At 54.7% G+C, this 26,989-nt stretch overlaps 1 protein-coding gene and 1 long non-coding RNA gene across 5 annotated transcripts in view; one reads left to right on the forward strand and one right to left on the reverse strand.

The window, feature by feature from the left end:
- Positions 1-24,096, forward strand: part of MGLL (monoglyceride lipase) — a 112,110-nt gene extending 88,014 nt beyond the window's left edge. For all 4 annotated transcript variants that reach the window (XM_048227198.1, XM_026501494.4, XM_026501493.3 and 1 more), the window contains 3 exons: positions 3,804-3,893; positions 17,253-17,468; positions 21,130-24,096. In XM_048227198.1, coding sequence (XP_048083155.1) covers positions 3,804-3,893; positions 17,253-17,468; positions 21,130-21,255 — 432 coding nt within the window. In that variant the 3' untranslated portion in view covers positions 21,256-24,096. The remainder of the gene's footprint in view (positions 1-3,803; positions 3,894-17,252; positions 17,469-21,129) is intronic.
- Positions 4,212-15,374, reverse strand: LOC125283797 (uncharacterized). Its single transcript, XR_008959143.1, has 3 exons — positions 14,460-15,374; positions 5,156-12,324; positions 4,212-4,382 (listed from the first exon to the last, which is right to left on the reverse strand). It is a non-coding gene; the product is annotated as an uncharacterized LOC125283797 (long non-coding RNA).
- Positions 24,097-26,989: the final 2,893 nt, after the last annotated feature.

Below are 26,989 nucleotides of genomic sequence, written 5' to 3' on the forward strand. Positions count from 1 at the left end.
CAAGTCGCTCCAAGGGAACCCCTGAAGTCAAGAAGTCTCCCTCCCTGGGCCTGTCCTGTGAATGGTATGTCAGGCCTCTCCACGGACTCTCCCTGGGGCAAACTCACAGCCAGGGCTGAGCCATCTCTCAGCGCCAAGACCCTTCTGTTCCCAGGGTGGCGTCCTGCAGAGTTGAGTGCCAAGACACAACCAGGCTGAAGAGGGAAAAGGCCACGGTGCCGGCAGCCTGCCTTCCTGGAGGGTCTGCCCCTCATCTGTGCTCATGACTCAATCACCAGTTCTTGTTGTCCTAGCACTGGAGTCATACCTACTGTCATGAGCTGGTCCTTTTAGGTGCCCTCGCCCATCCTGAACCCACGGGTGCCAGCTCCCTTAGAGGAGCAAAAGTGCTGCTGCCCTGGGAGTCCTTGTGGAAGAAAGCATACGGCTAGTCACATCCAGTGGCCCAGGCACCTGCCACCTCCCGTCCTGAGCCTGACACGTCCTTGCCCTGTCTCCTCCTGCTTGTTCTCTGGGGGAAACGCCTTTGACAGCTGCAGGAGGGAGCAGGCTCTCCAGCACTTGGCTCACTGGACTCGGAAGGGGGAGGCATGGCAGCCGACTGATCTGCCGTAACTGCTTAGTTTCTTCCAGATGCCAAACCCTGCCATTGTTCGTTTTGGGATTTTTGTTCGTTTTTTTTGTTTTGTTTTGTTTTGTTTTTAAGATTTTACTTATTTATTTGAGAGAGAGAGAGAGTACGAGTGTAGTGAGGGGGAGGGGAGGGATGGGCAGAGGGAGAGGGAGAAGCAGACTCCCTGCTGAGCAGGGAGCCCGATGGGGGACTTGATCCCGGGATGCCGGGATCATGACCTGAGCCAAAGCAGACGTTCAACCAACTGAGCCAGCCGGGCGCCCCAGGTATTTTGTACAAAGCAAATACTTCCCCAGAAATGGGCCCCCTCTTTTATTTTTCTTCCCAAACTCTTTTCCTAAAGTTTCCTTTAGCTGTAGAACGTTTTTCTGTTAAGAGAAAGAAAAGTATTCTCTTGGAGAGAAGGCTGTCATCCTCTGCAGCAGGTGGGGTCCTTCCTGGCCCTCTTGTAACCTCCCTCAGCCCTGTGAATCCAGGGCAAGGATGGTGCGAGCCACCGTGCTGCTTTTTCTGATCCTTGTCAAACTTAACTGTCAGCATCTTCTCCTGGAAATGGGGTCTTGGCACTTTGGGGGCATAAGTGTTTTGGTTCAAGAAGCACCAGTGGCAGGAGCATAGATTCAAAGATGGAGGTAAGTCTGTCTCCTCACCACCGGCCGGCCCCTGTGTGCCCGAGTCCACGCAGAATCAGGTGATGACGACAAACCACAAATTGTTGGCAAACAAGAAATCTGGTGGTGGGCTTAGGAGCACCGGCATGGATGCTGTGTGGACTCCCTCCTTCTCTTTGCTGTAGAGCTGGTATGCCCCCGGGCCTTTTCCTGGCTCTCTGGCATCTAATCTGGGAATAGGTAGGAAACTGAAGGGCAGAAAAACCGCGGTGTCCTTGAGCAGGCCAGGCCAGACCAGACGGCCACAGAGGCCAAAGGTGTCTGGCGATTCCGAGGCATGGCAGGGTCACACACAGTCAATCATCAGCCCTCAGGCCCAACTCAGGGAGCATGGCAAGAGTCACTGAGGACGGCAAAATGTCTAGATGCCAGTTGTGCAAACTTTGGGATACTCATTAAGTTCTTCCCTAACAATGTCGCCCTTGGGCAGTCCCGCTGAAGGAAGTAAGTCCCACAGAGTCCATCCACCCTCCCGATGCAGCTGGAGCCCAGTGGGGGCCACGGGGCACAGCGCTTTGCCTCCCTGCAATGTGTGGCAATGCGCTCCTCACCTGCTCTATTTTCTCTTCATTTAAACTTTCTTTAACCTTTAAAAGCACAGATCCCAACTCCTGAATATAAGTTCCCAGAGGAACCTCCAATTCCTGGAGTTCATAGACATTTGGAAACACCCAAACCCTTTCCTTTGTCATAGCTCCCCGAACTCCAAGCCGTCCAGGTCCTGTGCTTGTCCTTGGGGCTAGCCCAAACCCCACCTTGACTCTTGACCCTGCCCCACGGGTCCCGTCCATCCCATGAGGCTGCAGTCTGTGTGGCCAAGTCCAGGCCCCTCCCCAGCGCTCCAAGGTGGAATCCCTAATATTTCTATGCTAGACTGTCACAAGTCAGCTCAGGGCTCAGCGTGGTGCCGGGCGCGTTGATGGCAGTGAGTTGACATGCATGGGGTTTGCTGGCTTGGGGTGCAGGGAGCGAGGCTGGTCTTCGAGGCACAGAAAGCTGACCATGTGGCTCTCTTGATGCGGCTGTGTTCCTTCAGGAGCAAAGCCTTTTTTCTTCTCTGCCTGATCCCTGGCTGTCTGAGAGGCAGTTGTGTGAGGTGACATCCTGCTTGTACAGCCCGAGGACACAGGACGTTTGAGCTCTGAGTGTCAGGGGTGGGAGAGCACGGCAACTGTCCCCACAGAGAGCCTCAGTGGCGGCTGTGTGCGGTCATCCACGGGAAAGGTTAGGCCCCCACTACACTCATACGGACAGAGAATAACCAAGGCCAGGGGCGTGAGAGGAAAGCACAGTCTCGCCCAGACCCTTACCCCCATCCCAGCTGGCCGTGGGGTGCACGGCCGAGCCTGTTTCCTTGTCTGTTCAACGAGGATGAACCCTCAACCTCATGGCATCTGTGTCAGGATTAAAAGACCGGGCACCTACAGCTGTGTGCGACACACCGAAGATTGTCACTTGGTAGATGCTAGTGCCCTTGCCCCTGCCGAGGGCACCGAGGGGACATCACCTCTCAGCTCCGTGATGTGCGCCTTCCACACAGACCGAGAATTCACCGCTCACCACCTTCCATGGGATTCTAATTTCAGCATGTCACAGCTCACTTGTGAAATAGCATTTTCACCCCAAGTGTCTGTGCGCAGTGCAGAAACGAGAAGAGCCCCCCTCTGCAGGCAGAAGTGTGAGATCCAGGCTCACACTGTTCCTGGTAAACACCAGATCCTGCAGGACAGATGGGGTGGGGAGGCAAGGCTTGTCCCTGCATGGTGTTCAAGTTCAAGGAGCATGGATTAAGCACCTACTGTGTGCCGGGTGCTCTTGCACACAGTGGTCCTCTGGGGGAGTGCCAAGGTCCCCATTGGCAGCTAAGGAAAGGGAGGCTCCATGATGTTCAGATCTTATGCCCGAGTGCGCAAGACGGCACAGCCAGGGATCAAAGCAGGTCTCTTTCCCTCTGCCACACGTCTCCTGATCAGGCTGGTGACTATTTCTGTTTCCTCCGAGAGAAACCAAGGCAATCCACAGATTCTTCCCGACCAGAGCTGGCTCCTCTGGGGTCTTCTGAGCTTTCCCACTTCACAGGTGATCTGGGTGATTCTGCTCCTGCTGTGTATTTTTAGGAACCCCAGAGAAGTGACTCGTGCCTAAGAGCTCAGCTAGGCAGCTCCCGCAAAGAATTCCAAAACACAACCGCCAAGCAACGGCAGGGAGGGCGGCCACACAGGATCCAGAGCAGGCAAAAAATAGACGTGGCATTCCTGCCGTCAGCCACGGCAGCCCACGTCCCGCCCGGCTCACCCACGGCACAGACCCGAGCCAGGCTACCGGGAGGCTGTCTGAATCAGAGCAGGGGAGTCCCGGGGTGTTCAGCCTTGGGAAGAGAACCTGGCTGGGGTTCAGCTGGGGCATCCCTTTCCTTAATTTACTGTAAGCTGTCCCGTGGGCAGAGCTGGGCGTGCACGCCACTGAACTCACACCCCTTGTTTTCCCCTCTCCGCTAGGTCTTTGCTGCGAAAGTTCTCAACCTTGTCCTGCCAAACATGTCCCTGGGCCCAATTGACTCCAGCGTGCTCTCTCGGAATAAGACAGAGGTGAGTCTTTCTGAAAACCTGGGGGGACCTGAGGCTGGTGAAGGACTGAAGGCAGCAGCCCCCATGGGAAAGCTGAGTGGCAGTTCCATCCGTGGCTGTCTGCTACCCTTTCGCTGAGGCCCTGTGTGAAGTGATGGGGACATGAAGATGCATGAGGTGCTATGTGGCTTCGGGACTGGGCGGGAAGGGACAGGTGGTAATGATGCCCAAGCTGTGCCCTGAACATGCAAAGGAGCAAATCAGATGAAATTGTGTGAATCAGCCAGGTCTCTGTGGCTGCAAGTGACAGAAACCCAACTCAAAGTGATTCAAGCAAAAAGAGGTATTTATTGGTGAATGGAACTAAAGGCTTCAGGTATGGCTGGATCCAGGGGCTCAAAAGTCTTGTTCACCATCTGTCTCTTCCCATCTCTTATATCCCCTGGTTTGGCTTCATTCCCAGGCAAAGTTTCCCCAAGTGGAAGCAAAGACGTTCACCAGCAGCTTTACCTAAGCAACCCCAGCAGAAAGAAAAGACAGTTTGTTGAAAAGCCAAAAAACAACTCAGGGCTGATTCTTATTGGCAGACTGTCCGGGCCTGAGTTATTGTCCAGGAAAAGGAGTGGTGTTGACCCCACCCAACCTCATGGGTTTAGCGTACAGAAGGGCAGTTTCTAGGGGGCAAATTGGGATGGTGGTAGCAGATTGGATTCAGGCCAGACCAAAAGTCATATGTCCATGGTTTGGGAGGGGGGAGCTGATGCTGGAGCCAAAGAGGGTTCAGAGGAAGAGGGCTCCAAGCAAAGGTAACTGTGCCGATAAAGACCTGGCATGAAGGGAGGACAGCCCGTCCGCAGAACAGTCAATAGTTCGGTTCAGCCACAGCAGAGAGGGCAGCAGGTGACTGGCAGGGGGTAAACTGAGGTCAGATCATAAGACACCTTACGCACCCCTTCTCTTAGGAGCCACTGCCCTGCCAGGAATCCATCATGGCCCCCCAAGCAGAGCTGTGCTACCTTCTGTAAAGGCAAAAGCAGCTGAAAGAAGCTCAGAAAGGGCAAGGTGGCTTTGAGAGAGAGAAGCTGGGAGGTTGTGCCATCTGGTTAATGTCACCACCTCTGGGACCAGGCACCAAGGTCAGCAGGGACAAGAGGTCAAGGTCAACTCGTGTGCCTGAGATACTGGGTCTGAGTATAGTCCAAAACCCCCCAGAGATTCAGGTTGGTCTATTAAGAGACTGCTCAGCGAGCCGGCCCACTTCCCATCTGGCTGAAGTCCAGCACCTTTGCACTCTGCCTCGGATTGGGTGCTGGCCAGGTGCCGCGAGCTCACCCAGCTGCACGGCAGCCCCATGTTGCAGGTGAGTGGACTGAGACTCCGTCCGCAGGTCTGCTGCAGGGGCTAGCCTGAGAGCTTCGGTGGGCGTGCTCCACCGTCTGTCTGTCTGTGGAGGCAAGGACCCCGGTGGGCTTGTGGCCAGTGGTCAGGAGGCAACCCTGGGCATCTGGAAGATACCGGAATTATCTTCAGGATTAAGCAAATCGTTTTGCTACTCTTCTGCCTCAGTTTCCCCTCTTGCCTTAGGAATTGGAAACCATGGAATCGTTGGCTCCCCGAGGCCCCTGAAAAATGGAGTGGGGTGCTCTGGTATTCCAGTGGCTTTCCTGGGTTTCCTCGGGACCTGAGCGCTCAGGTTGTAGCTTCATTATAAAATGTGACCTCCTGGCCCTCTGAGTCACTTAGAGAATGGACAATTAAGCGGGAATCTGCCTTAATGTGTGGGAAGAAATCTTGATCAGAGGTCTGACTCCTGGACCACTGAGGGCCACCTGTTTGTAAATGACTCTGGCAAGAGACCCAAGGGGGTGCGGGGCCTATAGAGCCCCCCTCCCCCCACACCCGGAATGTCCCATCTGCCCAAGTAATCCACATTCAATTGAAACTTTTAATCCATTTTTAAGACCCACAGTGCCTCCCAAAGCCACATCTTGGGGCCAAATTTGACCCACCAGGATCAAAGAATATTTGAGTAAAGAAAAAAGTTTCATTTCAAAAGGCCGATCTACACACTGAAAAGACACCACTCTAGGACCCAGCAACACTAAAGTCAAACTCCTGCTGTTCCAGCTGATCCTGATGAATGTGAATGAAGTCGTCATTAACCCCATTTCACAGATGAGGAGACTGAGGCTCAGGGGTTAAGTAGGGGTTTAAATTGTCCAAGGGGCACAACTCATCAGGGCCGGAGCTGAACCCATCTGCTTGAGAAGCCCATGCCTGGCTGCCTCCTCCCAGCTATTGTCGACAATCACTAAGCTTTTTTTCCTGTTTAACAATAGCTGGTGCACAGAGCCCGTGGCTGGGGGCCGTGGCCCGTGTGCAGGATTCACTTTGTGACGGAGGCCCGAGGGGGCAGCGCCTCCTCCCCCTGCTGGCATCCCGAATAATGGCTCAGGCTTGAATGTGCGATCTCTAGTAAAGCCAATTATCTTCACCTCCACTGTGCTTGCACAACAATGAGGGAGAGAGAGCCAGCATGCTCCCTTTGACATCTTCGAGATAAACTGCCCAGGTGCAAATTCAAATTGTTTATCTTACCACCCGAAGGTATTTGGGCAAAAAGGAAGAGAAAAAAAAAGATAATGAAGTGATTCCAAACCCTCCTTGTTTAAAAGGAGCAAATTTCAGAGCTTTAATCTCATTTTTGAGATCATGGAAAATTCCACTGAAGGCCTTACAGAAACCGGGAGTCTGGTGTGAACATAGAGCAAGCAGGCTCTTCCCCTCCCTGCTCCATCCAGCCTGCACCCCGCAGCTGCGCACCCTCATTTCTAGGGTTTCTGAGTAGTCAGGCAAATGGGGTGATTCTTTAGAAATGCTAATCCATTTCCCTGCTGGGAAGACTCAGCGGAAGGGAGGTGGCCGGCCAGCCTGAAGGCTGGACTCCAGTTGGAATAAACAAGGAGCAAGAGTTTCCATTCCTCCGCGGAGAGAATCAGCCCTTCACTTGTCGCCGCTTTGAGACTCCCTTTGAACATTCTGCTGAGCCTTAAAAATAGCAACGCCCAGGGGGAAAATGTGTTCAGAAAAGGCACCTCCCCGGATCTAACATCAGGGTGTCTTAAGGCACATCTTTAGCTAAGATATTTCCCATGGAACCCTGCAGCTATACAAGCCCCCAAAAGAAAAGAGACGTTTGCCTAACAAGCTCACTAAAGCAGGACCCGGTGGAAGGGGCTGCAGGCTCTTGGAAGATCTGGAAATCTGTCTCCGGGGAAGCAGGCTGGCTCCATCACCCGAACGTCGAAAGCCCTACCTGCGTTTGGGCTTTGCTGTGGCAAGTGTTCTCACAACCCACCCAAGCATGTTGGCATGACACCCTTCACTGACCAGCACTGCGTCACGGCCACCTGCCAGCCCACGGAGTCACGTTCTCCCAGCAGGTGCGAAGCCCCCGGAAATACAGGCTGAAATGCTGTATGGTAGCCCAACAGCAGCCAGTGCACGACTGTCGCAGCCTTCTTCCGAGCCACGCACCCTAGCCCTTGTGTCTCGCCACAGCTCCTGGAAGTCAGTCTTGCTACCAGTATTTGCATTTGTGGAGCGTGCGCCGGGAGAGGGCAAGTCACTTACCCAAGGACACGCAGCTACTAAGTAAGGATTTGAGCCCAGATCTCTCTACTCTGAGCCAAGTGTCCTTGGCACTAAAATCCCGAGAACAAAGAAGTTGCCACTCGGGCGTTTTTTATGTTTGTCTACACATTTAGCACCCTTGGCCAGAACATGGGAGTGCTGACATATTCACCATTCCACCCTCAACTGTGGGGTTTTCACAATGTGATGAATCCCTCCCACTCCCAGAAGGCTTGAATGTTCCAAATAGTTCTCGGGCCAAGGATGCTGGGGCAAGAGGTGAAGGGGGGGGGGGCTGCTGACCATCTCCACACACCCTCAGAGCACTGCAAACCACCCAATTCCACACTCACAGAAGGCACTGCTTTCTCTGAGCTCCATCCAGCCCATGAACCAGGTGGAGACTGGGAGGAAGACAGGGCTGTGATTCGGATCACAGCCTCTAGAGGGGTTTCCATTGTGTATACATTGAGGCGATTTATCTTTGGGACCAGTCTCTGTTTTCTATAAATGTGCTGGCTGCCCTCCGAGCGCATCCTGGCTGCTGGCACTCCTGCCGGTGGGGCCATATGGTGAGATCCAGGCACCCGGATTGCTGTAAGCCGTGGCCAGCTCTCTTCCTTTCGTTCCTCCGGGGGGGCGGCGCACCAGACCCCCACCCAGCATTTCAGAGGTGCCCCATGCTGAGGATGAGACTCCCCTGCCCCTCTTGCCTGAATGGCTCCCACCCCCGCTGCGGGGAGGCCATATCTGCCTGTGGTCCTCGGAAGACTCCCACCAGGTCTTGGAAAGCTTGGCCATCACTGAGGCTTTTGACTAATTGTCACCACAGCTAAAGATAGGCCCAGCCTCCCACTCTGTCCCCAGGACACAGCCTCCCACAAAAAACCCCTCTGAGAACCGGTTATTAACTTCCCAGTATGCCCGGTTTGGTTAGCTGATTTATTTTGTGACTCTCCATCATTCCTAGCTTACATTCCCTGCAGAGGACTTGTCTATTTGAAGCAGCTAATAATTTACTAACACCTTAAAAAAAAAAAAAAAAAAAAAAAGCCACAGGCTGTTAGAATGTCTCTTGGCACGTCTGTCTCCATATGGGAGTGGCCAGCGGGGAGCACAGGAATGGGTCTAGCTTGGTTCTGTGTCCTGTAGGTCAGGGGTCTGTGGACCTGCCCCCCTCCCCATGTTTGCTGCTCACAGCTCTCCTCCTGCCACCGACTCTGGGAGAGGCAGTTTCCTGCGGGCAGCGGCTCAAATGCCAGCAGAAAAGCCAGTGAGTCTATAGGGAGACCGTCAGGGGTGGTCCCAGCTGCCAGCCAGATCCAAGACCACGAGGGGCTCTCCCCACCCTGCAGCTTCTCTCCCAAGTACCTTCACGTGATCCAAGAAGAAAGAAGCCACACGCTCGGCTGGGTTCACATGGGAATACCACCTGGGCCAAGCTCTCTCAAAGACACCCTCAGTCACCTCGAAGCCACCCGGGAGCTAAGATCTGGACCCCCATTTACGTGAGGATGGGACGCAGCTGACTTGCCAAGCCTTGGCATGAATGGCCCAGCCAGACACAAGCCCCGAACAAGGGACTCTGCCCACAGGGGTCTCCCTGCCCCAGGCCTACCCGAGGGATGTTTGGTTCCTACTGGCAAAGGGAAACCAGATAAAGAACCTGAAAACTGGGAGTGTGAGGAAGGGAGCTTTCTCCTCCCACTTTAATTACGGAAAATTTCAAATTGACACAAAAGTCACCACGGTAGTACCATGCCTCCCATATACTCTTCCCCAAGATGCACCAATGGGAAATATTCTGCCGTGCTTGTTTAATCCATGCTTAAATATGAAAATATCAATATGGATATCTATTTTATCTCCTTTAAAATTTATTGTGGTAATATACACAGAACATAAAATTTAGCGTCTTAACCATTTTTAAATGCATAGTTCAGCTGCATGAAGTACACACACGGTGTTTTTCAGCCATACCCACTACCATTTCCAGAACTTTCCCATCTTCCCAAACAGAAACTCTGTCCCAAGTAAACAGTAACTCTGCTCCCCGTCCTCTCCAGCCCCTGGCAGCCACCATCCTACTTTCTGTCACTATGAATTGGGCTATTCTAGGGCCTCATATGAATGTGCTCGTATAGTAGGTGTCCTTTTGTGACTGGCTCATTTCACTTGGCAGCGTGTCCTCGAGGCTGCTCCACGTAGCGTGTGTCAGAATTGCCTTTATGAGGCAGGACAATGTTGCATCGTACGCATAGACCACACTTTGTGTATCTATTCACCCATCGATGGACACCTAGGTTGCTTCCATATCTTGGCTACTGGGAATAACACTGCTGTGAACATGGGCGAGCAAATATCTCTTCAAGACCCTGCTTTCCATACTTTGGGTTTATGCCCCGAAGCGATTTGCGTTTCCCTAATGACTAATGATGTTGGGCATCCTTTCATGTGTTCATCAGCCATTTGTGTATCTTCCCTGGAGAACTGTCTATTCGAGCCCTTTTTCATTTCTTGATCAGGTTTTCTGTGTTTTGTTGTTGCTGTCGAGTTGTAGGGCTCGTTATATATTTTGGATATTAACCTTTTATCAGTATATGATTTGCAAGTATTTTCTCCCAGTCTGTGGCTTGCCTTCCTACCACGTTGGTAGTGTTCTTTGATGCACAGAAGGTTTTCATTTTGGTGTCGTCTAATTTACCTACCTTTTTCTTATGTTGCCTATGGTTGTGACGTCATATTCAAGAAATCATTGACCAGAATGTCCAAGAGTTCAGGCTTTAATAGGAAAAGTAATTCTTGGGAAAGAATGTTCAGTAATTCACATGCTCTTGATTAAGTGGTAACTCATACACGTAGCTAATGCCAATTAATCCCTTTTGTATCCAGAATGGAACTGCAGTGTCCTTATTTCTGATGGTTCTTGTCTAGCTCAAGGATTTCAAGCACCAAGGTTGGGCACCTGCTTCGGTAGTCATAGCCTTGGGCCTCCTGGTGAACAGGGCTTGCCTTCAGTCAACCGAATTGGAGAGACTGTGCCAAGTTAGGCAAGACCCCTATCTCCCCTCTGTCATCCTACAGGCGGCGCGTCAAGTCAACAAACTTTCGTGGAATTCCTGCTTTGGGCCAGGCCCTGAGCCAGAGGCTGGGAATACCCGATAAGCCTCCCTGTCTTCCAGGGTCACGGTCACGGGGACAGAAAGGGACACCAGTGGTTCTGGTAGAGGACAAAGGGGTAGGCAGTGGGCTCGGTAGGGAGAGCCCAAGCTTTGCAGCAACAAGGCCTAAGTCCAGAGCCAGCCCCTGACTCTGTCTCTTTCTTTGTGCCCCAGCATGACCTTGGAAACCCACTGATCCTCAGGCCCCTCGGTGGGGGCTGGACTGCAGCCTGGTACAGTGTAGATGCCACAGGGATGGCAGCTGTCATTATCATATCTGTCGTTAAAGATACAGGAGCCTTGGGGTCAGAAGCACCCGTTTCCCCAATGGCGTCTGGGCATGGGTCAGTGGGAGGAAACACTTGAACTGGCCCCCAAGAGGGAACAGGGCTTCCCCAGAAGACAGGAAGAAGGACATGGGAAGGGGGATTCTGGAAACTGGGAATTTCGGGAGGAGTCCCAGTCTGTAGGTCAGAAGATGGGCACGGGAAGGAAGGACAGGAGCAGCGTGGCTCACGGTGCCCCAGGGGAGGGAGGCTTCCTGGAGGAAAGGGCAGTTGAGCTGAATGTGGAGAGAGGAGAAACTCTACAGGCAGCCAGGCTGAGGAGACAGGCGGATGAGGCTCAGAGGTACTTGGGGGGCAGTTGGGGGGTACTGAGGGAGGCTGCAGAGCAGTGGCTGGAGCCCATTGCTTGTGGCCTCACAAGCCACGGCAGAGTTTGGCCTTGGCCCTAAAGCTGGCAGGAAGTAGGGTTCTCTGGGTGCTGCAAGCCAGCTGGGGGGCAGTGGGGGGGATTGCCAAGACCCACCCACCAGGAGAGGACACATGGACCCGGGAGCATGCGCTGGCGGCCCCAGGCAAGGCTGTGCTCCACGTTCAGTATGTTCCGTGTTCAGGCCAATTTCAATGGTACATTCTTATTTGCGTTTAGAATATTCCATAAGACTGGCATTCATGAGAACACAGCCCCATGAGCCACAGGGGGAGAGCAACTGCAAGCAGCTCCAGAGAGCTGACCTTTCGTGGAGGGTTCCTCTCTCATGCCCAGCTGTTCTTTGTGAGATGAAGTAAAGAGGGACCTTTCCCTCTAAGCCTCCTGGTGTCATCCCAGCTGTGAACAGCCCCTCTGCCAGCTGTGGGCCAGCGAGCCTGCTGCGGGGGTTCCCAACTGCTGCCCAGGGCTGCTTCTCGGGCGGGTGGAGGAAGGTCAGCTCACTCATTCGTTCTTCGGCCCAGCGTCTGCCCCAGGAGCCCACGCTTGAGTGCGGAGCAAGGCTCACCAACACCTGACCACAGATGCGGGCACTTGCAGGGCTGGTGGGAGCCCGTGAACCTGAGTGCATGGGGAGGAAGGCCTCCCCGAAGGGAGAAGTCTGCCTGGAGGCCTGAAAGTGGAGTAGACATCAGTGAGATGAAGAACATCGGGCCGGAAAAGCACTGGAGATGGGAAATGGAAGCCAGTGCACATAGGACAGGATTTTCTCCACTACAGATCGCCTCTCCCGCCATTCAAGACAAAGGTGGAACATGAACGGATCACCTCTGCAAAGACCTGCCAGTCCATTTTAGGCCGCCCTAGGGTTTCCCAGGGATCGCTTGGGTAGAGTTGCTGTGCCCTCTTTCTCTGGCAGGCCAGAGAAGGTGATCTGATTTTTCCTGTGAAGAAAACAAATAGATTAACAGAGATCGAAACAATGGAGGAAGGAGGTGGGGATCCCAGGGTGGATGGGCTGTACAGCACAGGTGGAAGCATGAGGCTTCCAGAGGAATGGGGAGGGATTCAAGGGAGGGAGGGTCCAAAAGCCCCAGCCGTAGACACATCGGTAGGTACCTGAGGGGAAATTGCAGGAGATTAGGGCTGCGGGACTACATTTCTCTGTGCAGTGGGGGACCGTGTCATGTGGGTCTGGGCCCCGAGGGTGTCCCCTATCCCCTTCGGCAGCCTGTGAAGGAAGGCAACCTCTGGGACCCACCAGGTCACTTCGTTTCTGGTCCTCACGAGGGCCCCACCCCTTCCTTTTCTGGGGAGGGCCGCCTCCACAGCTCCTGGCCATCCGAGTGCACAAGACCCACCTTTACTTTCTCTTCTCCGGACAGGTAGCACAGCCTGGGGAGTGGTTAAGACGGCTAATGTGGAGCCCAACGGCCTATGTTCTTACCCTGGCTCTGCCCTTCCTTGCTGTGTGACTTTGAGTGAGTCACCTAGCCCCTCTGAGCTTCGGGCTCTTCGTGTATAGAACAGTGGTAATAATACTAGTCTCTGCATAGGGTTCCTGAGAAGTTTCAATGAGCAAATACAAGTAAAGCACTTAATATAGCACCTGGGACAGGGCTAAAGGCTCAGTACGTGAGTTATTTTTAATATGATTCTAATAAAAAATGAATTTTGCTTTTCATCACAGAACTGATTTTCTAAAGATAGGTCAAGAGAGTTGACTGTAGGGCTGGGGCCTAGATTTTGTTCAACCAAAAGTTTAAGAAAACTCCCAGCTGTGGATTGCAGCTATATTTACTGTGCTTTAGGGCAAAGTTTTCTTCCCACAGAGAGACGATGTGCAGAAATCAGAAGTCCCAGTTGGCACATCCCTGGCTGTCAAGTCCAACCTTGCTGACAGCTCTCAGAGCCTCAGAAAACAGTGAGGTACCAGCGGCTTGCTAAACACACACAGGAAGCCAGGAAAATACTCACAGCTTATGACACTTATAACCCAAGGAGAATCTTTGAGGTCCCCTCTATGAGGAAACTGAGGCCCAGGAAGGAGAAGGGCCTTCCCTGAGGCCATGTGGGTTGGGCTGTCTAAGGCAGACCCCACTCTGCTTCCAGCAAAGAGCGGTTCTCCTCCCCTTGCTTCCCAGTGTCAGACTCAGATGTAACCCACACATCATCACCACCACTGTGGGCCAGACCCTGGGCTTGGCACTGGGGCTTTATCATTTCACTGAGTCTCCTGAGGCACTTCCACTATCACCCCATTTCACAGATCGGCAAACCGAGTCTAGGAGAGAAGAGCCTTGACCAGATCTCATAGCCAGGAGGTGTCTTGGCTGGATGGTCCTCACTCCTCTGGTCTTCCTTATATTGTTCAATGACACCCCAAGAAAAAAGTCTCAGCCAGTGGAGGTACCCCAGAAGTCATTCATCTGGAGCAAGAATTCAGTCACTTGGACTCAGATCAGCCTCTGGCTGCTATGTCCCCAGCAGACACTGTTCTCAGCTGTGGGGGACTAGCTGTGGTCCAAAAATGGAGGGAGCTGGGTGCGAGAGATAGTACCAAAGACTGGCTCTTTGGTATCTGTTTTAATTAATTTATTTAAGATTTTATTTATTTATTTATTTATTTATTTATTTATTTGAGAGAGAGTGAGAGAGAGTACAAGAGGGGGGACGATCAGAGGGAGAAGCAGACTCCCCACTAAGCAGGGAGCCTGATGCGGGACTCGATCCCAAGACTCCAGGATTATGACCTGAGCCAAAGGCAGGCGCTTAACCGACTGAGCCACCCAGGCATCCTGGTATGTGTTTTTAATTAGACTTTTTATTTGGAGATAATTATGATTCATACATACTTGTAAAAAGAATAATACAGAGGGATCCCAGGTACCCTTACCCAGTTCCCCCGTGGTGGTGACATCTTGCAAATCCATAGGACAGTATCATAGTCAGGATACTGACATTGATACAGTCAAGCCCCAGAACACCCCCATGACCATGGTAACCCTCATGTTGCCCTTTATGGCCACATCCACTTCCCTTCCATCTCACCCCCTCCTGAGCCCCGACAACCACTAACCTGTTCTCTCATTTTGTCATTTCAAGAATGTCATGGAAATGGAATCATACAGGAAGTCATCGGTTGGCACTGACTCTTCAGTCTCTGGTTTCGGACGGGCTAGTTCTGCTGACCAGTGCTCAGGGCTTGGACCTGGTCTAGGAGGGAGAGCCCTGTCCATCTCCTTCCTGGGGGTGACAGGACACATTCCTACCCCAAAAAGGACTTTGGGCAGATTTAGATCTTAAGCTCTCAAAAAACAAAGTCTGCCACGATTGGGCCAGAATGGTTACTTGTCGGGGGGAGAGAGGGAGGGAGGGTTGGGCCCTCTGAGCTTCAGTTTTCCCCGCATGGTATGGCCCTCCTTTCCCTCCTGGTCCCAGTTTCCCTCTGCTTCTCGCCTTCCACCCAGGTTCACACCAGGGCCTGCCCTTTCCCCAACACATCTGCTAGTTCCTTCCCCGGGCCCATAATAGACAATTGTGTAAACAGGGCCTTCGTGATCAAGACATGGAAAAAAGAAGCAGGAAGACATGGCAGGAAGCCACTTGGACTGTCAGAGCAATTACACCGAGGAGTGGACTCTTCCAGGGCCCTCACATGCCCGGGAAGGTCTGGGTCAGCAGGGCAAAGTGTCGGGTGGCTTCAGGCAGGACCTAATGGGCTCCGGCCCTGTGCTCTCATTAGCACACATTCCTGGCAAGCAGGGCCCTGCAGCTTCAGACGGGGCGGTTAGCCCGGGCTCACAGTCGGCCGGGACCAGACCACAACAATGGGAGTTTAACAGGAGAGAGGCTTATTTCTCCGCACAGGGACTGCTCAGGACCAACGGCACCCATCTTTTTGCTCGCTGTTTCCAGGGTGCAGCCCTCGTCTGTGTGGTCTCACCTCTCTCCCTACTCCACTCGTGTTCCGCCCTCGCTGGTGGGAGGAGGGAAAGGAGCAACAGGAGGACAAGCCTTGACCAGAGGGTGCGCTCAGCACTGCTGCTCACTTCCTATTGGCTGGGATTTGGTTACAGGATCGCACGACTGCAAGGGAGGCTGGGAAATGTAGTCCTTTATTCTGAGTGACAGTGTTCCAAGCCAAACATCCAGGATTCTATAGGGGAGAACAAGACTTGGGAAACTAATGGCAGGTTCTTCCTCTGCAAAACAGGGATCACGAGAGACATTCCTCCTCATACAGCGTGCTTATGAAGGTTGTGAACGTTAAACAGGGTGAGCACTTAGTGCCAAACTTGTGGGAGACCTCAGAAATAAATGTTAGCTATCCTTCTTTCTTTTTACCAAATGAGATCCTGCATGTGACACCCTGGCGCCATGCTGAGCACAAAGGATGGGTCGGGTCATGGCTGCTGCGGTTGCCACTGTTCCTGTTAGCGTCAGGTTACGACAGGCTTTCAGCCCAGGGCTCTCTCTTGGACCCTCTAGCCCTTTCCCCAAGCAGGTTTCCTTACGCACCCCGAATGATGTCCTGCTGCAGCCACGCGCTGCCCCTGCACCGCCCCCACCAGTCTACCCTCTCAGTCCCCAGATTGATGGCCAGGCCCTGCGGAAGTCACGCCAGCGCAGCTGCAGGAAGTGGCTAATCCCTCTCGTGTGGCTTTTCGCAAATGGTCTGGTTTGCCGTGCTCAGTCCCCAGCATGGTAGGAATCTGGGGATGGCAGGGGTGACGCAGGACAGCCTGTCCCCTCTTGGCACAGATCCAGCATTCTGGCCCAGGCCCTGTAGAGGGTAGTGAAGAAGGGGGGATGGAGCCCCCACGTTCTGAGACTCAGAGTCAGAACACAGTGGATACTCTGGCGGCCTCACAAGACAGCTCTTCCTGTATGCCTAGTCCCCATGGCTTCTCTGCTCCCTCACCCAGTCCTAACACCACAGGACACTTCTCCAACTAGCTAAGAACCCACTGGCCAGGATGAGGAAAGTGAGTGAAGGGGCATTGTGGTATCACAGTAGTCCATATGGCCTCAGAGAGTTCTAGAAACTTGTTGCCCAGATTCTGACAGATGCCCCAGCTCAGGCCATAGTGAGCAGGCAGCTCACTACCCGCTCAAGGGCAGGAAGAGTCGAGGCAGAAACTACTCTGGGCTGGAGAGAGCAGGACAGGGTGCCAGGGCAGCCCCACCAGAGGCTGGTGGACCTATGAGCCATGAACAGGGACAGTGTCAGGGTCAGGTCCAGTGGGCTGATGGTGAGGAGGGAGGGCCCGCCTCCAGGCACATCCCACGAAGGGGCAGACGTGGCTGAGGGTGGCAACAGGCTCCTTGTCAGGGTGGCAGGCAACCGCTGCAGCCCAGACCTGCCGTGAGCCGAGCCGAGTGCCCTGCCACGTGCCTGCAGGACCCCTCCCACCAGCCCTGGGCCTTCAGCAGTTCATGTGGGCTCCTCACCCGCTCCAACCAGGCAGCTGCTAAGTCAAGGAAGAAAACAAAATCCACACAAACTAACACCAAAACACCTTCAGAGCTATTCCTGAGTGAAATCATCAAAGCAAACGATATGATGCTGCTTACATCGTTTAATGATAAATGCATGCTTTAGAACTGTCTGTGGGCAAATGTATGAATGTGGAATGCAGCAGAGCCTGGAAGAAGAGGCACCGAAGTAGTGCAGGTCCGGGTTCTGGAAGGGCCGGCCACGCTGCAGACTCTCGGCACCCTCGGCCCAGACCGAGCTCACCCGAATGGAATCAGCTGTTCGGGCCCGAGCGGAAGGAAGACTACCAGGGAATAGGTCTGCGCCTCTGAACCAGGAGCCCCCCACCCCCAGCCACAAATTGATGGCTCGCTCTCTCTCTTCTTCCTGCAGGTGGACCTTTATAACTCGGACCCACTCATCTGCCACGCGGGTCTGAAGGTGTGCTTCGGCAACCAGCTGCTCAACGCGGTGACGCGGGTGGAGCGGGCCCTCCCCAAGCTGACCTTGCCCTTCCTGCTGCTCCAGGGCTCTGCCGACCGCCTTTGCGACAGCAAAGGGGCCTACCTGCTCATGGAGTCCGCCAAGAGCCAGGACAAGACACTCAAGGTGAGCAGCTGTCCCCCCCTCCCCCAAGGCAGGAGAAGGTGGCACCCCGTGGGGCCCCCCCGGGGAAAAAGCACCGGGAATCCCAGGCATCTGTTCTCTCTAAGGGAGGGCATGAGCCACTAGTTGACCGTTCTCATGACCACGCTTGAAAGGAAGGACAGAACACTGAGAAGGTATCAGGTCAGGAAGAGCACCCACAGCCGGGCACTGAGCAAAAGAGGCCTCCGTCGTGACCAACGGCCAAGAGCCTATGTTCGCCTGGCCTCCCTACGTGTTGGCCTTCTGCACCAGCAGCAACAGCTCCAGCCCAGCTTCCACCGCCCGGGCTCTGAGCACGAAGGTGCAGGGGCCCTGGTGGGATCTGGTCTGTGAGGGACTCTTCAAGAGCATGTCCCGCAGAGGGTCAGCGCCTATGGCTTAGCCGCGTGCCATGTCAGATGCAACAAACCACAAGGGATTGCCTCGGAGTGGCTTCCACGATGGCAGATGTCGTCGTGGGGTTGAGATGTGCCCATTTCGTTTGCCTGATGGGACTGGGAAGAGCCTCAGCTGGAGAGCACCTGCTGTGCACCGTCAAGGGACAGCTGCTCCTGCAGGTGGCTCTCTGTGGCTGGTTGGGCAGACACAGCCCCAAGGTGCATTCCTGAGCGCACATGTCCTTGACCGTGCCACCACAGGCTGAGCAACCATGTGCAGGGGCCTTGCGTCCATGGCCGTTTCCTGCTGGGTTATAAGGACAGCAGGCAAGTCACACAGATCCCACACCTACTGAGCGGTGGAGTCGGGATTCGAACTCAGGTCTTCTGCTCGAGCCCCCCAGCCCTCTCCACCCCGCACCTCGCTGACAAAGATGCTCACATCTGTGCCGAGCATCAAGTGCTCCCCTCGCACCATTAGGAAGTGCGGACCCTGCCCCACACCAACCAGCAGATGCAGGTTCATGGGTGAAGAGAAGGGAGAAGAGAAAAGAGAAAGGAAAGCTGGCTGCTGTTAGTGCCAGAGGGCGTGAAAAGGCAGGCAGACCTTGCGGCCGGGGTGGGAGCCTCCCGCTGCCCGCCCTGGCCCTGGTGCCAGGAAGACCACTCTGTTAATCATTAATTCAGCTACTCATTGGGCACCTACTCTGTGCCAGGCCTAGGGAACAGACAGGCCAAGTCCGAGTGTCCCATGAGGCCTGCGTCCCAGCAGAAATCTGACCAGGATGATGATGCAGGAGGTCGGTGTCAGGGGTGGGCTGGGGGACCAGAGGGAGTGGCGAAGCTCTTACTCCAGATGGGGTGCACAGGGAGAACCGGCAGAAGAACATTCCAGACCAAAGGGGAAGGAGCACAAGACCCCAGGGTGGTGAGATCGCGGTGTGCGCAGGCAGCCAACAGGGGGCGCTGTGAGCCGAGCAAGGGAATGGCGGCTTGTGTCCCTGGAGAGTCTGGACGTTTTTTTCATGTTCCACGAGGGGCCGCTGGAGCGTCTGGAGCTGGAGAGCGGCATGTGCTGATTTCAGTTCCAGGTGTCCCCGCAGCCGCTGTGTGCAGACAAGACTGGAGGGCGGAGACCTGCTAGGAGGGACAGTGAGAGAGGGACCGGGGCGAGCCCCGGGCGGTGGGCTTGCACAGTAAGGAGACGGGGCATGTGTTCTGAGATGGGTAACACTGGGAGAGAGATCTGGGCAATATCGAGAATTCCATTTTGAGCTACCTATTAGAGAGTCCCATTAGAAATTCAGAAAAAGACCGGGGCGTCTGGGTGGCTCAGTCAGTAGCATCTGACTCTCGATTTCAGCTCAGGTCATGATCTCAGGATTGTGAGATCCAGCCCTGCGCTCAGCATGGAGCCTGCTTGAGATTCTCCCTCTCCCTCTGCACCTCCCCACCACACTTTCTTTCTCTCTCTCTGAAGAAAGAAAGAAAGAAAGAAAGAAAGAAAGAAAGAGAGAGAGAGAGAGAGAGAGAGAGAGAGAGAGAAGAAAGAAAGAAAGAAAGAAAGAAAGAAAGAAAGAAAGAAAGAAAGAGAAAGAAAGAAAGAAAGAAAGAAAGAAAGAAAGGAAGAAAGGAAGAAAGGGAAAAGGAAGGAAGGAAGGAAGGAAGGAAGGAAGGAAGAGAAAGAAAAAGAGGAAAGAGAGAGAGAGAAAAGGGAGAAAGGGAGGAAGGAAGAAAAGACATTCGGAAAAAGAAAGGAAAGCAGGGTCTCTTAAAGATACTCGCACACCCATGTTCATAAAGGCATTGTTCACAGCAGCCAAGAGGTGGAAGCGGCCAAGTTGTCCATCGATGGAAGAGTGGATAAATCAAATGCAGTCTAGACCAACAATGGAATAGTATTCGGCCATAAAAATGAATGAAATTCTGACTCATGTCACGACATGGATGAACCTTGCAGACATTATGCACAGTAAAATAAGCCAATTGCAAAAGAAAAAGTACTGCATGATTCCACTCGTATGAAACATCTAGTCAGAAAAACCATAGAAATAGAAAGTAGAATGCCGGTTGCCCAGGGCAGTGGGGAATGAGGAGGGAATTTAATGGGGCCAGAGTTTCAGTTTTGCAAGATGAAGAAGTTCTAGAGATCTATTGCACAACCACGTGAATATACTTAACACTACTGAACTGTACACTTAAAAATGACTAAGATGGCAAATTCTATGCTATGTTTTTTTTTTAAAGGTTTTATTTATTTATGTGACAGACAGCCAGCGAGAGAGAGAACCCAGCAGGGGAGTGGGATAGGAAGAAGCAGGCTCCCAGCGGAGGAGCCCGATGTGGGACTCGATCCTGGAACGCCAGGATCACGCCCTGAGCCGAAGGCAGACGCTTAACGACTGCGCTACCCAGGCGCCCCTATGCTATGTTTTTTACCACAGTATTTAAAAAAGGAAATTTGGAGGTGCCCATTAGCAGTCTCACTGGAAATGGCAAATAGGCAGATACACACATCTAGAGCTCAGAGAGAGGCCTGGCTGGAGAGAGAAATTCCTGAGTCACCAGCACGGATGGTTTTCAAGCCACGAGACCGGACGAGGTTACTCCAGGGAGGGAGAAGGAGGGCCATGGCCAGGCCCGTGGGCCACACCAGGCTGCAGAGGTCAGCAGGGCCATGGGTAAGCCCAGACAGAGGAGGGGCTGCTAATGAGGCAAGGAGATGACCGGGAGGGGAGAAAGCCATGCAAAGCACAAGAGGAGAGTGTTTCTAGAAGGTTAAGTCCGGTCAACTTTTGAATGAAACTGAGAAGTCAAATCATTTGAAAGCAAAACGTGTTCCCTGACTCCTGCGACGTGAAGGTCACTGGAGTGCCGGCAAGAACACTCCGCTGAGGGCTGGTGGGAGTAAAAGTCAGGTTGGAATAAGCAAAGCAGTAGATGGAAGGCGGCGTGTGTAGACAGAGTGGAAATCACCGTTTTGAGATGGAGGCACAGACGTGTCCATAGCTGGAGAGAGAAAGAGAGTCAAGGGAGGGTGTGACTGATTTGAGAAAGGGAGTGCTAGAACATGCTGGGACATCTCAATGCAGTTGAACCGTCATCTGGTCAGAAGGCAATGAGAGCGTAAGGAGTCCTCGGCGCACAGAGGCGCGCCTGGAGCCCTGCCCGTGCGGTGCTGCCCGAGGCCCCTGCCTGCTCCTGTCCCTTCCTGTGGCCCTGACTCCTGTCTTTCCCAATTGCAGATTTACGAAGGTGCCTACCACGTTCTCCACAAAGAGCTTCCTGAAGTAACCAACTCCGTCTTCCGTGAAATAAACATGTGGATCTCCCAAAGGACAGGGGCGGCGGGAGCAGGGTCCCCACCCTGAGCGCACCGGCTGTGTGGCCGGCCCACGGTCGGGCAAGTGGGCGGAGGACGGGCAGAAGCTGGCTTCTCACATGTGGCTTGCCAGGGGGAGGGGGGAGGAAATCACAAATTGGAGGAATCCCTAGCGCAATTTTGTCATAGACCAGGCTGTCTGCTACTGGGTCTACTTTAAGGGGTAGACACTTTGTGCAAAAACAGAGAAGGGTCACAGGTAGTTTCCCGGAGGGAATGTGCTCCAATGTCCTTAAAACCAAGCAAAGCCTCTGCCCTGCCCCTCCCCCAGCCCCCACCAAGGTTCCCAGGGATTCCTGTTCCTCAGACACCTGACTGCAATAACTGGAGGAATCTCCCCTCCTGCCCTCCCCTCCAGCCCCCACCCCGCGACCCTCCCCACCTGGCCCCACCCTGTGGCCTTTCTCTGGCCGTGGGACGAGGTGGCGGGGGTCAGCTCCCCCAAGGCAGACTCGCGTGTCCCCCAAGGCCCAGAAAATGCCGGGGACTTCTTGGCACGAGGAGCCACCCATGACCCGTGTCAGCTCCTCGTCAGTCTGGAGCTGGGCTTGGGGACAGGGTGAGGCTTGGCCCAGGAAGAGAGCTGGGCAGGAAATCCCTTCTTGCTGCCAGGGAGCCTGAGGCTGCCCACCGAGCGCTTTCTATATTCAGAGGCTGCCTTTCCTTGCGTGACTAATTGTACCTGACGCTATGAGAGGCTGATTGTATTGAAGATGAAGGATCTAATATATAATGTATATTCTAAAGCAGAGATTATTTGGGTGGGTGGGTGGGACCAAGGGGGGCTTGAAGGTGTTGGAGACTGATGCCCCGGCACAGGACGGACAAGGCTGGCCGCAGGGCCCTAGGTCAAGGCGCTCCGGTGCAGCCCAGGGAAGCAGGGCCCTAGCGCCAGCAGTGGGCGGGGACGGGCCCATCCCTGCTCCTGGCCTGCCTGGGCCCACAGCCACCCTGGGAGCCTCGGTGCTGGTGTCACAGCTACCTCTGGTGGCGGAAGAAGAGTCCCGACTCGGTGGCCCTGCCCAGGGCTGCAGGCCCCGGAGGCCACAGCAGGATGGGCCCACCTTTCCCAGCAGAGGGCCCAGCAGCGCCTGACCTGCCTTTCTCAGGTGCCAACCCCAAACTGCCCGCCTTGGGCCCTCACTTAGCGCCAGCAATAAATGAGGATCACCGCCCACGGCGGGAGGACTTTCACTTTCAAATGGGACTGTTGTTACCTCATGGGGCTGCTTAGGGCACATATGACCCTGAGTGGGGGTGGAACTGCGAGGGGGCACCTGCTTGGCCGCAGGGTGCAGTCCAGGGGCCTCAAGGCCCTGGACAGGGCGGCCGCTCCCCTGCCAGGCTGACTTTGGAGGCTGGGATTTGGGGCTCCCCCCTTCCTTCACCCACACCCTGTTCTTCTGGGGCTTGCTCCGGGTCCCCAGAGAGGGGGGTCCCCCCTGCTCTCCTTCCAGGGGCCCTGAGCACACCGTGGTGTAGCCAAGGCAGACCCTGGGCCACAACGGAAAGCCATGCTGGCCTGGGGCTGAGGTTTGTGTTCTCCAGCCCCTCGGGTGGGGGTGGGGGTGGGGGCGGGCAGGGCCCACAGCCCCACAGAGAGAGGCTTTCATTGCCCCATCTCACTTCTCTGGCTTCTCTCTGGAGGAGAAAAATGTGAACAATGTGCTGAGAGAAGGTCAGCCCCCGCCTGTTCAAACTGGGCCGCTGTGTGAATGTTTCTGCCCCCCCAGCTGAGGAAGAGCTGGGACTCCCCCCACGAACCCCCCACACCTTGAGACACCCTGAACCCAGATCTGGAATTCTCACCCAGAGCTGTGATAGTGCGGGTCACACAAGGTCGCCCCCGCCCCCTCCCCCCCGCCCCAGAGCACAGCCGGCTCAGCCATTTCCCAAATTAAGTATCAGGCACATGGTTTGACCAGGAATCGTTTGGCTGCATGGATCTGTTTATACGAAAGCTCTGACAGAGACAAATTCAGTCACATTTACATATTTAAAGGTTAAAAAAATTACCTATATTAAAAAGAAAAAAGAATTATTCGGAAGCAGGACTGTCTCCTAATACAGGAGGGGACAGGACGTTGCCACCCAGCTCTCAATGGGCGCAGGTGTGGCAGGCAGACACCAGCTGCGTCTGGAGTCCCACCAGGGCCACGGGCCCGCCTGTCCTGGGGGAGCTGTGCCAGTCTCGAATTGGGTTCATTCTTGGTGTTGATGGCTCCCTGCTGGCAGTGGGGGCTTCAGAGTCCTGCCTTCACCACGACAAGGAGCTGAGTTTGGAAGGGAAGCAAGGTCATACATGGCCCGGCCTCGAGAAGGTGAAAGGAAGGACCCTGGAGATGCACTCCTATCAGGATCCTAGGCCCAAGCACTGACTGATGCCTCGCCTTCTTCTGGAATTCGGAGGTCACCCTGGTCCTACAGAAACCACGGGATCCATGCCTGACAGTCTTTCTAGGAAAAGATGCCCTCCTGCAGCGGGAATTGGAGGGGGGTTGCTCCCTTGCAGGGTTGGGGGTGGATGGTCACCAGTCCTCCCTCCCAGCTTCTGGGGGGCACTGGGGCGCGCCTTGAGAGCACCAAAGAACACCAGGCAAACCCGCCTGCTCTGCACCCGCGGCAAGGTCCCATGCTACCTTCTCTTTCACCATTCACTAACATAAACCCGCTCGGGTCCCCGTGATCTAAGCAGTTTGCCAGTTACTGTCTCTGCAGCCCCGCCGCATCCCTCTGTGTGTACCCTTACTGGGGACTTGTGATCAGTTCGGAACTATCAAAGGAACCATGTATGCCACAGCTAATCCTAATAAACCGGATGTTTTCTGCACGATGGTGTGGTCTGTCTGTCCAATCCCAGACTACAGCGATTCCTGTGCAGAGAACAGCAGGCCCTCCTGCAGGGCATTATTGCTGATCCAGTCATCTGACCCAAGCCAGTGGGTGGGGACTGGACTGTCCCTCCTCCGTTCTTGGGGACTTGTGCCTGGAGCAAACTGCATACATGCTTTCTCTTCCTGACTTGGCCACTGCCGGTACTGGGGAGCCTGGGCCGCCCCCGGCTCTCGACTCCACGGTTAGTTAGTGCCCTACCCAGGGGGCTTCACTCCCACTCCGTCGCCCGTCTCAGCTCTCCTGCTGTTGGGCCCCGGGCTCTGCACTCCTCCTCCATTCCCGTGTCCCCTAGTCAGCTCCACCTCCACCTCCAGGGCCGGGCTCCAGGCCACTTCCCTCTGACCCCACTGCTGTCACCTTCCCCTCCCGCCAGATGGCGACAGCGCCCTCCTCAGGGGGTGCCCTTCCAGCCTTCCCCCACACAGAGCACGACCCGGTGTTAGTTGAGTCAGAGGTGGCCCTTCTCGCTCACAACGACCCCCTGCCGCCCGTGGCCTCCCTGCCTTCGCCCTCTTCCTCCTGTGTCCACTGGCCCCCTCAGGCCAGCCTCCCTGCTGGCCACCTCAGAGGCCTTTCCTAACCTCCTGGTCTAAAGCCAGCACGCCCACCCTGACTCCCTCCCCACCTTCTGTATCCCCAGCACATTATTGCCGTCTGACAGAGTCTGTGTTCTGCTTGACTACACAGTAGCTCTGTCCCTCCACCAGAACCGACCGGCAGGAGGCTGTGGGCTCACATTAGGCCTCTGATCTCCCAACTTGCCCAGTGAGGGAGGGAGGGGATGAGGGAGGGAAGGCCTGCTGCACCTGCCCCCCAAAATGAGGACAGAGGGACACAAACCTGCCACTCCAGTGCCCAAGAGTTGTGGGGTCAGGAAGAGGGGCGATGAGAGCACGGGGGACCAGCCCAGAGGCAGCCCTGCAGGAAAGCAGAAAGATGAACAGCAGTGGGGTGCACAGGTCCTGCGGCAAGGGGGCTCAGGGCAGGACTTGAGGGTGGAGGGAGCTCAGGTTGCACCCACAGCAGCACCCATCCAAGGATAGGGTGGCAAAGGGGCCCACTGAGGTGGCTGCAGCATCAGGACCAGCCACAGGCAGCCCACAGCCCTGACTGGACAGGGTGTCGGTGGAACACAGTGCCGCCCCTGTAGGAGGAGAGCCATCTGTCAGGCTGTGGCCTCAGGTAGAGGACACAGCCATGACCAAAATGGAGGCTAGCAGGGAGGGGCAGCCTGGCCTCTCTCTCCTCCCACCTTCCCCTCTCACTGCAGGGGAAGTCTTAAGCACATGGTCCAATATGGCTGCTCCAGCTCCTGTGACTGCGCCCTCCTGCCAGCCCATAGGAGGGGAAGAAAGGAAAGGCGCAGGCATGTACATTTCAAGGAATAAACCAGAGACCACACTTAGTATCTCAGATCACATCTAGAAACCGGTGGCACAGCCACAGCTAAATGCATGGGAGACGGGGAGGTGGTGGGCCAGGTGCCCACAGAGCAGGAGAGGCTCAGATATCAGGGGGAGACAGCAGGCTGTGCCTGAGAACAAAGTGCCTGCGGGAGGCCCAGGGTCACTGTCTGCCTGGAAGATGTCGAAAGGGGGCGAGAATGAGCTGGAGGTGAGGCCAGGCCCTGACTGTGGCTGGGACAGTGGGGACAAAGAAGGGAATTGGTGGCTCCTGAAGAGGTAAAATCAACAACGTTTGGTGACCCTTGAGGGCCAAGGGAACTGGAGGGAACAGAAGCAACACGTGCACACCCCCAACATGCTGCAGATAAGAAAAGCTTACAAAGCATGCCCTGAGTTGTCCCTGTGAGACCTTCCAGGAAAGAACGGATATTCCCACTGAAATCCACATTGGTCGTGCTGCCCCTCCTGGTGGGAGCTTCCTCACAGGCGCCCCGCAGAATATCTACACCAGCTTCGGGTGGTCGGTGACGTTGCTTTCATTCAGACTGGTCAGCAAACTGAGGCTCTGAGGGATTCAGTGATTTGCTCAAAGCCAGTGCAGATTCGGAGCTCCAGCCCAGGTGTCCAAGACCCAGAGAAGGCAGGCAGGCGACGAAGCCCCGGTGGCAGCGCGCCAATGCAATGCTCAGATCTTACACCACCGGGAAGGCCTGGAAGAGTCTGAGGGTGGCTTCCCGGCTCGGACTTAGAAACTCCTAGAAGCCTGAGGGCCCCAGCCCTCCCTCCGAGGCCTGCCGGTGAGACTTTTCCCCAGGGAGAAATTTGTATGCCTTCAAAATGTCGCTCGGGACGAAGGCCGCTCCCAGCCCCGGCAAGAGCACTCCTAACCGTGTGTCGCCAGCGCGCAGATGGCCGCCTCACCCCCAACAGGCGCTCTGGGTCCGCGGCGGTGAGACGGCACATTCAGGGCTGTGCGGTTTTCCAGGTAGACGAAGAACGTATGCAGAACGCCACTCTCTTTATTTTTATTTTTTTGCAAGTGGCGAAGATTGTAATCGATGGTTGAGAAAATATACTGTCGTTATACACCTGCCTCATGTAACGACTGTTTGGGTCAGGACCAGGACCGGGGTGAGGCCAAGTAAGACACCTGCCTCGGACAGTGTGAAAGGGGCACCAAGAATCTTCATGAGTAAGATAAGTAATACTTTCATGTGATTTTAATTAGAAGTAATGTAGAAAATGCATGATAAACCAAATAGCAGCATTTTAAATGAAGACAGGATTGGGATTCCTGATGTTTCTCCCAGCTCCAGCACGACTCAGCACACAGCACCTTATTGACTTCGCCTCCCCTCCACAGCCCGCCATGGCTCCTTTTCTCTCCCTGGGGGTGCGACAAGCCGTCCCTACGTTGCATCT

This window comes from Ursus arctos, unplaced genomic scaffold, assembly GCF_023065955.2.
Source record: "Ursus arctos isolate Adak ecotype North America unplaced genomic scaffold, UrsArc2.0 scaffold_14, whole genome shotgun sequence".
NCBI lineage: Eukaryota > Metazoa > Chordata > Mammalia > Carnivora > Ursidae > Ursus > Ursus arctos.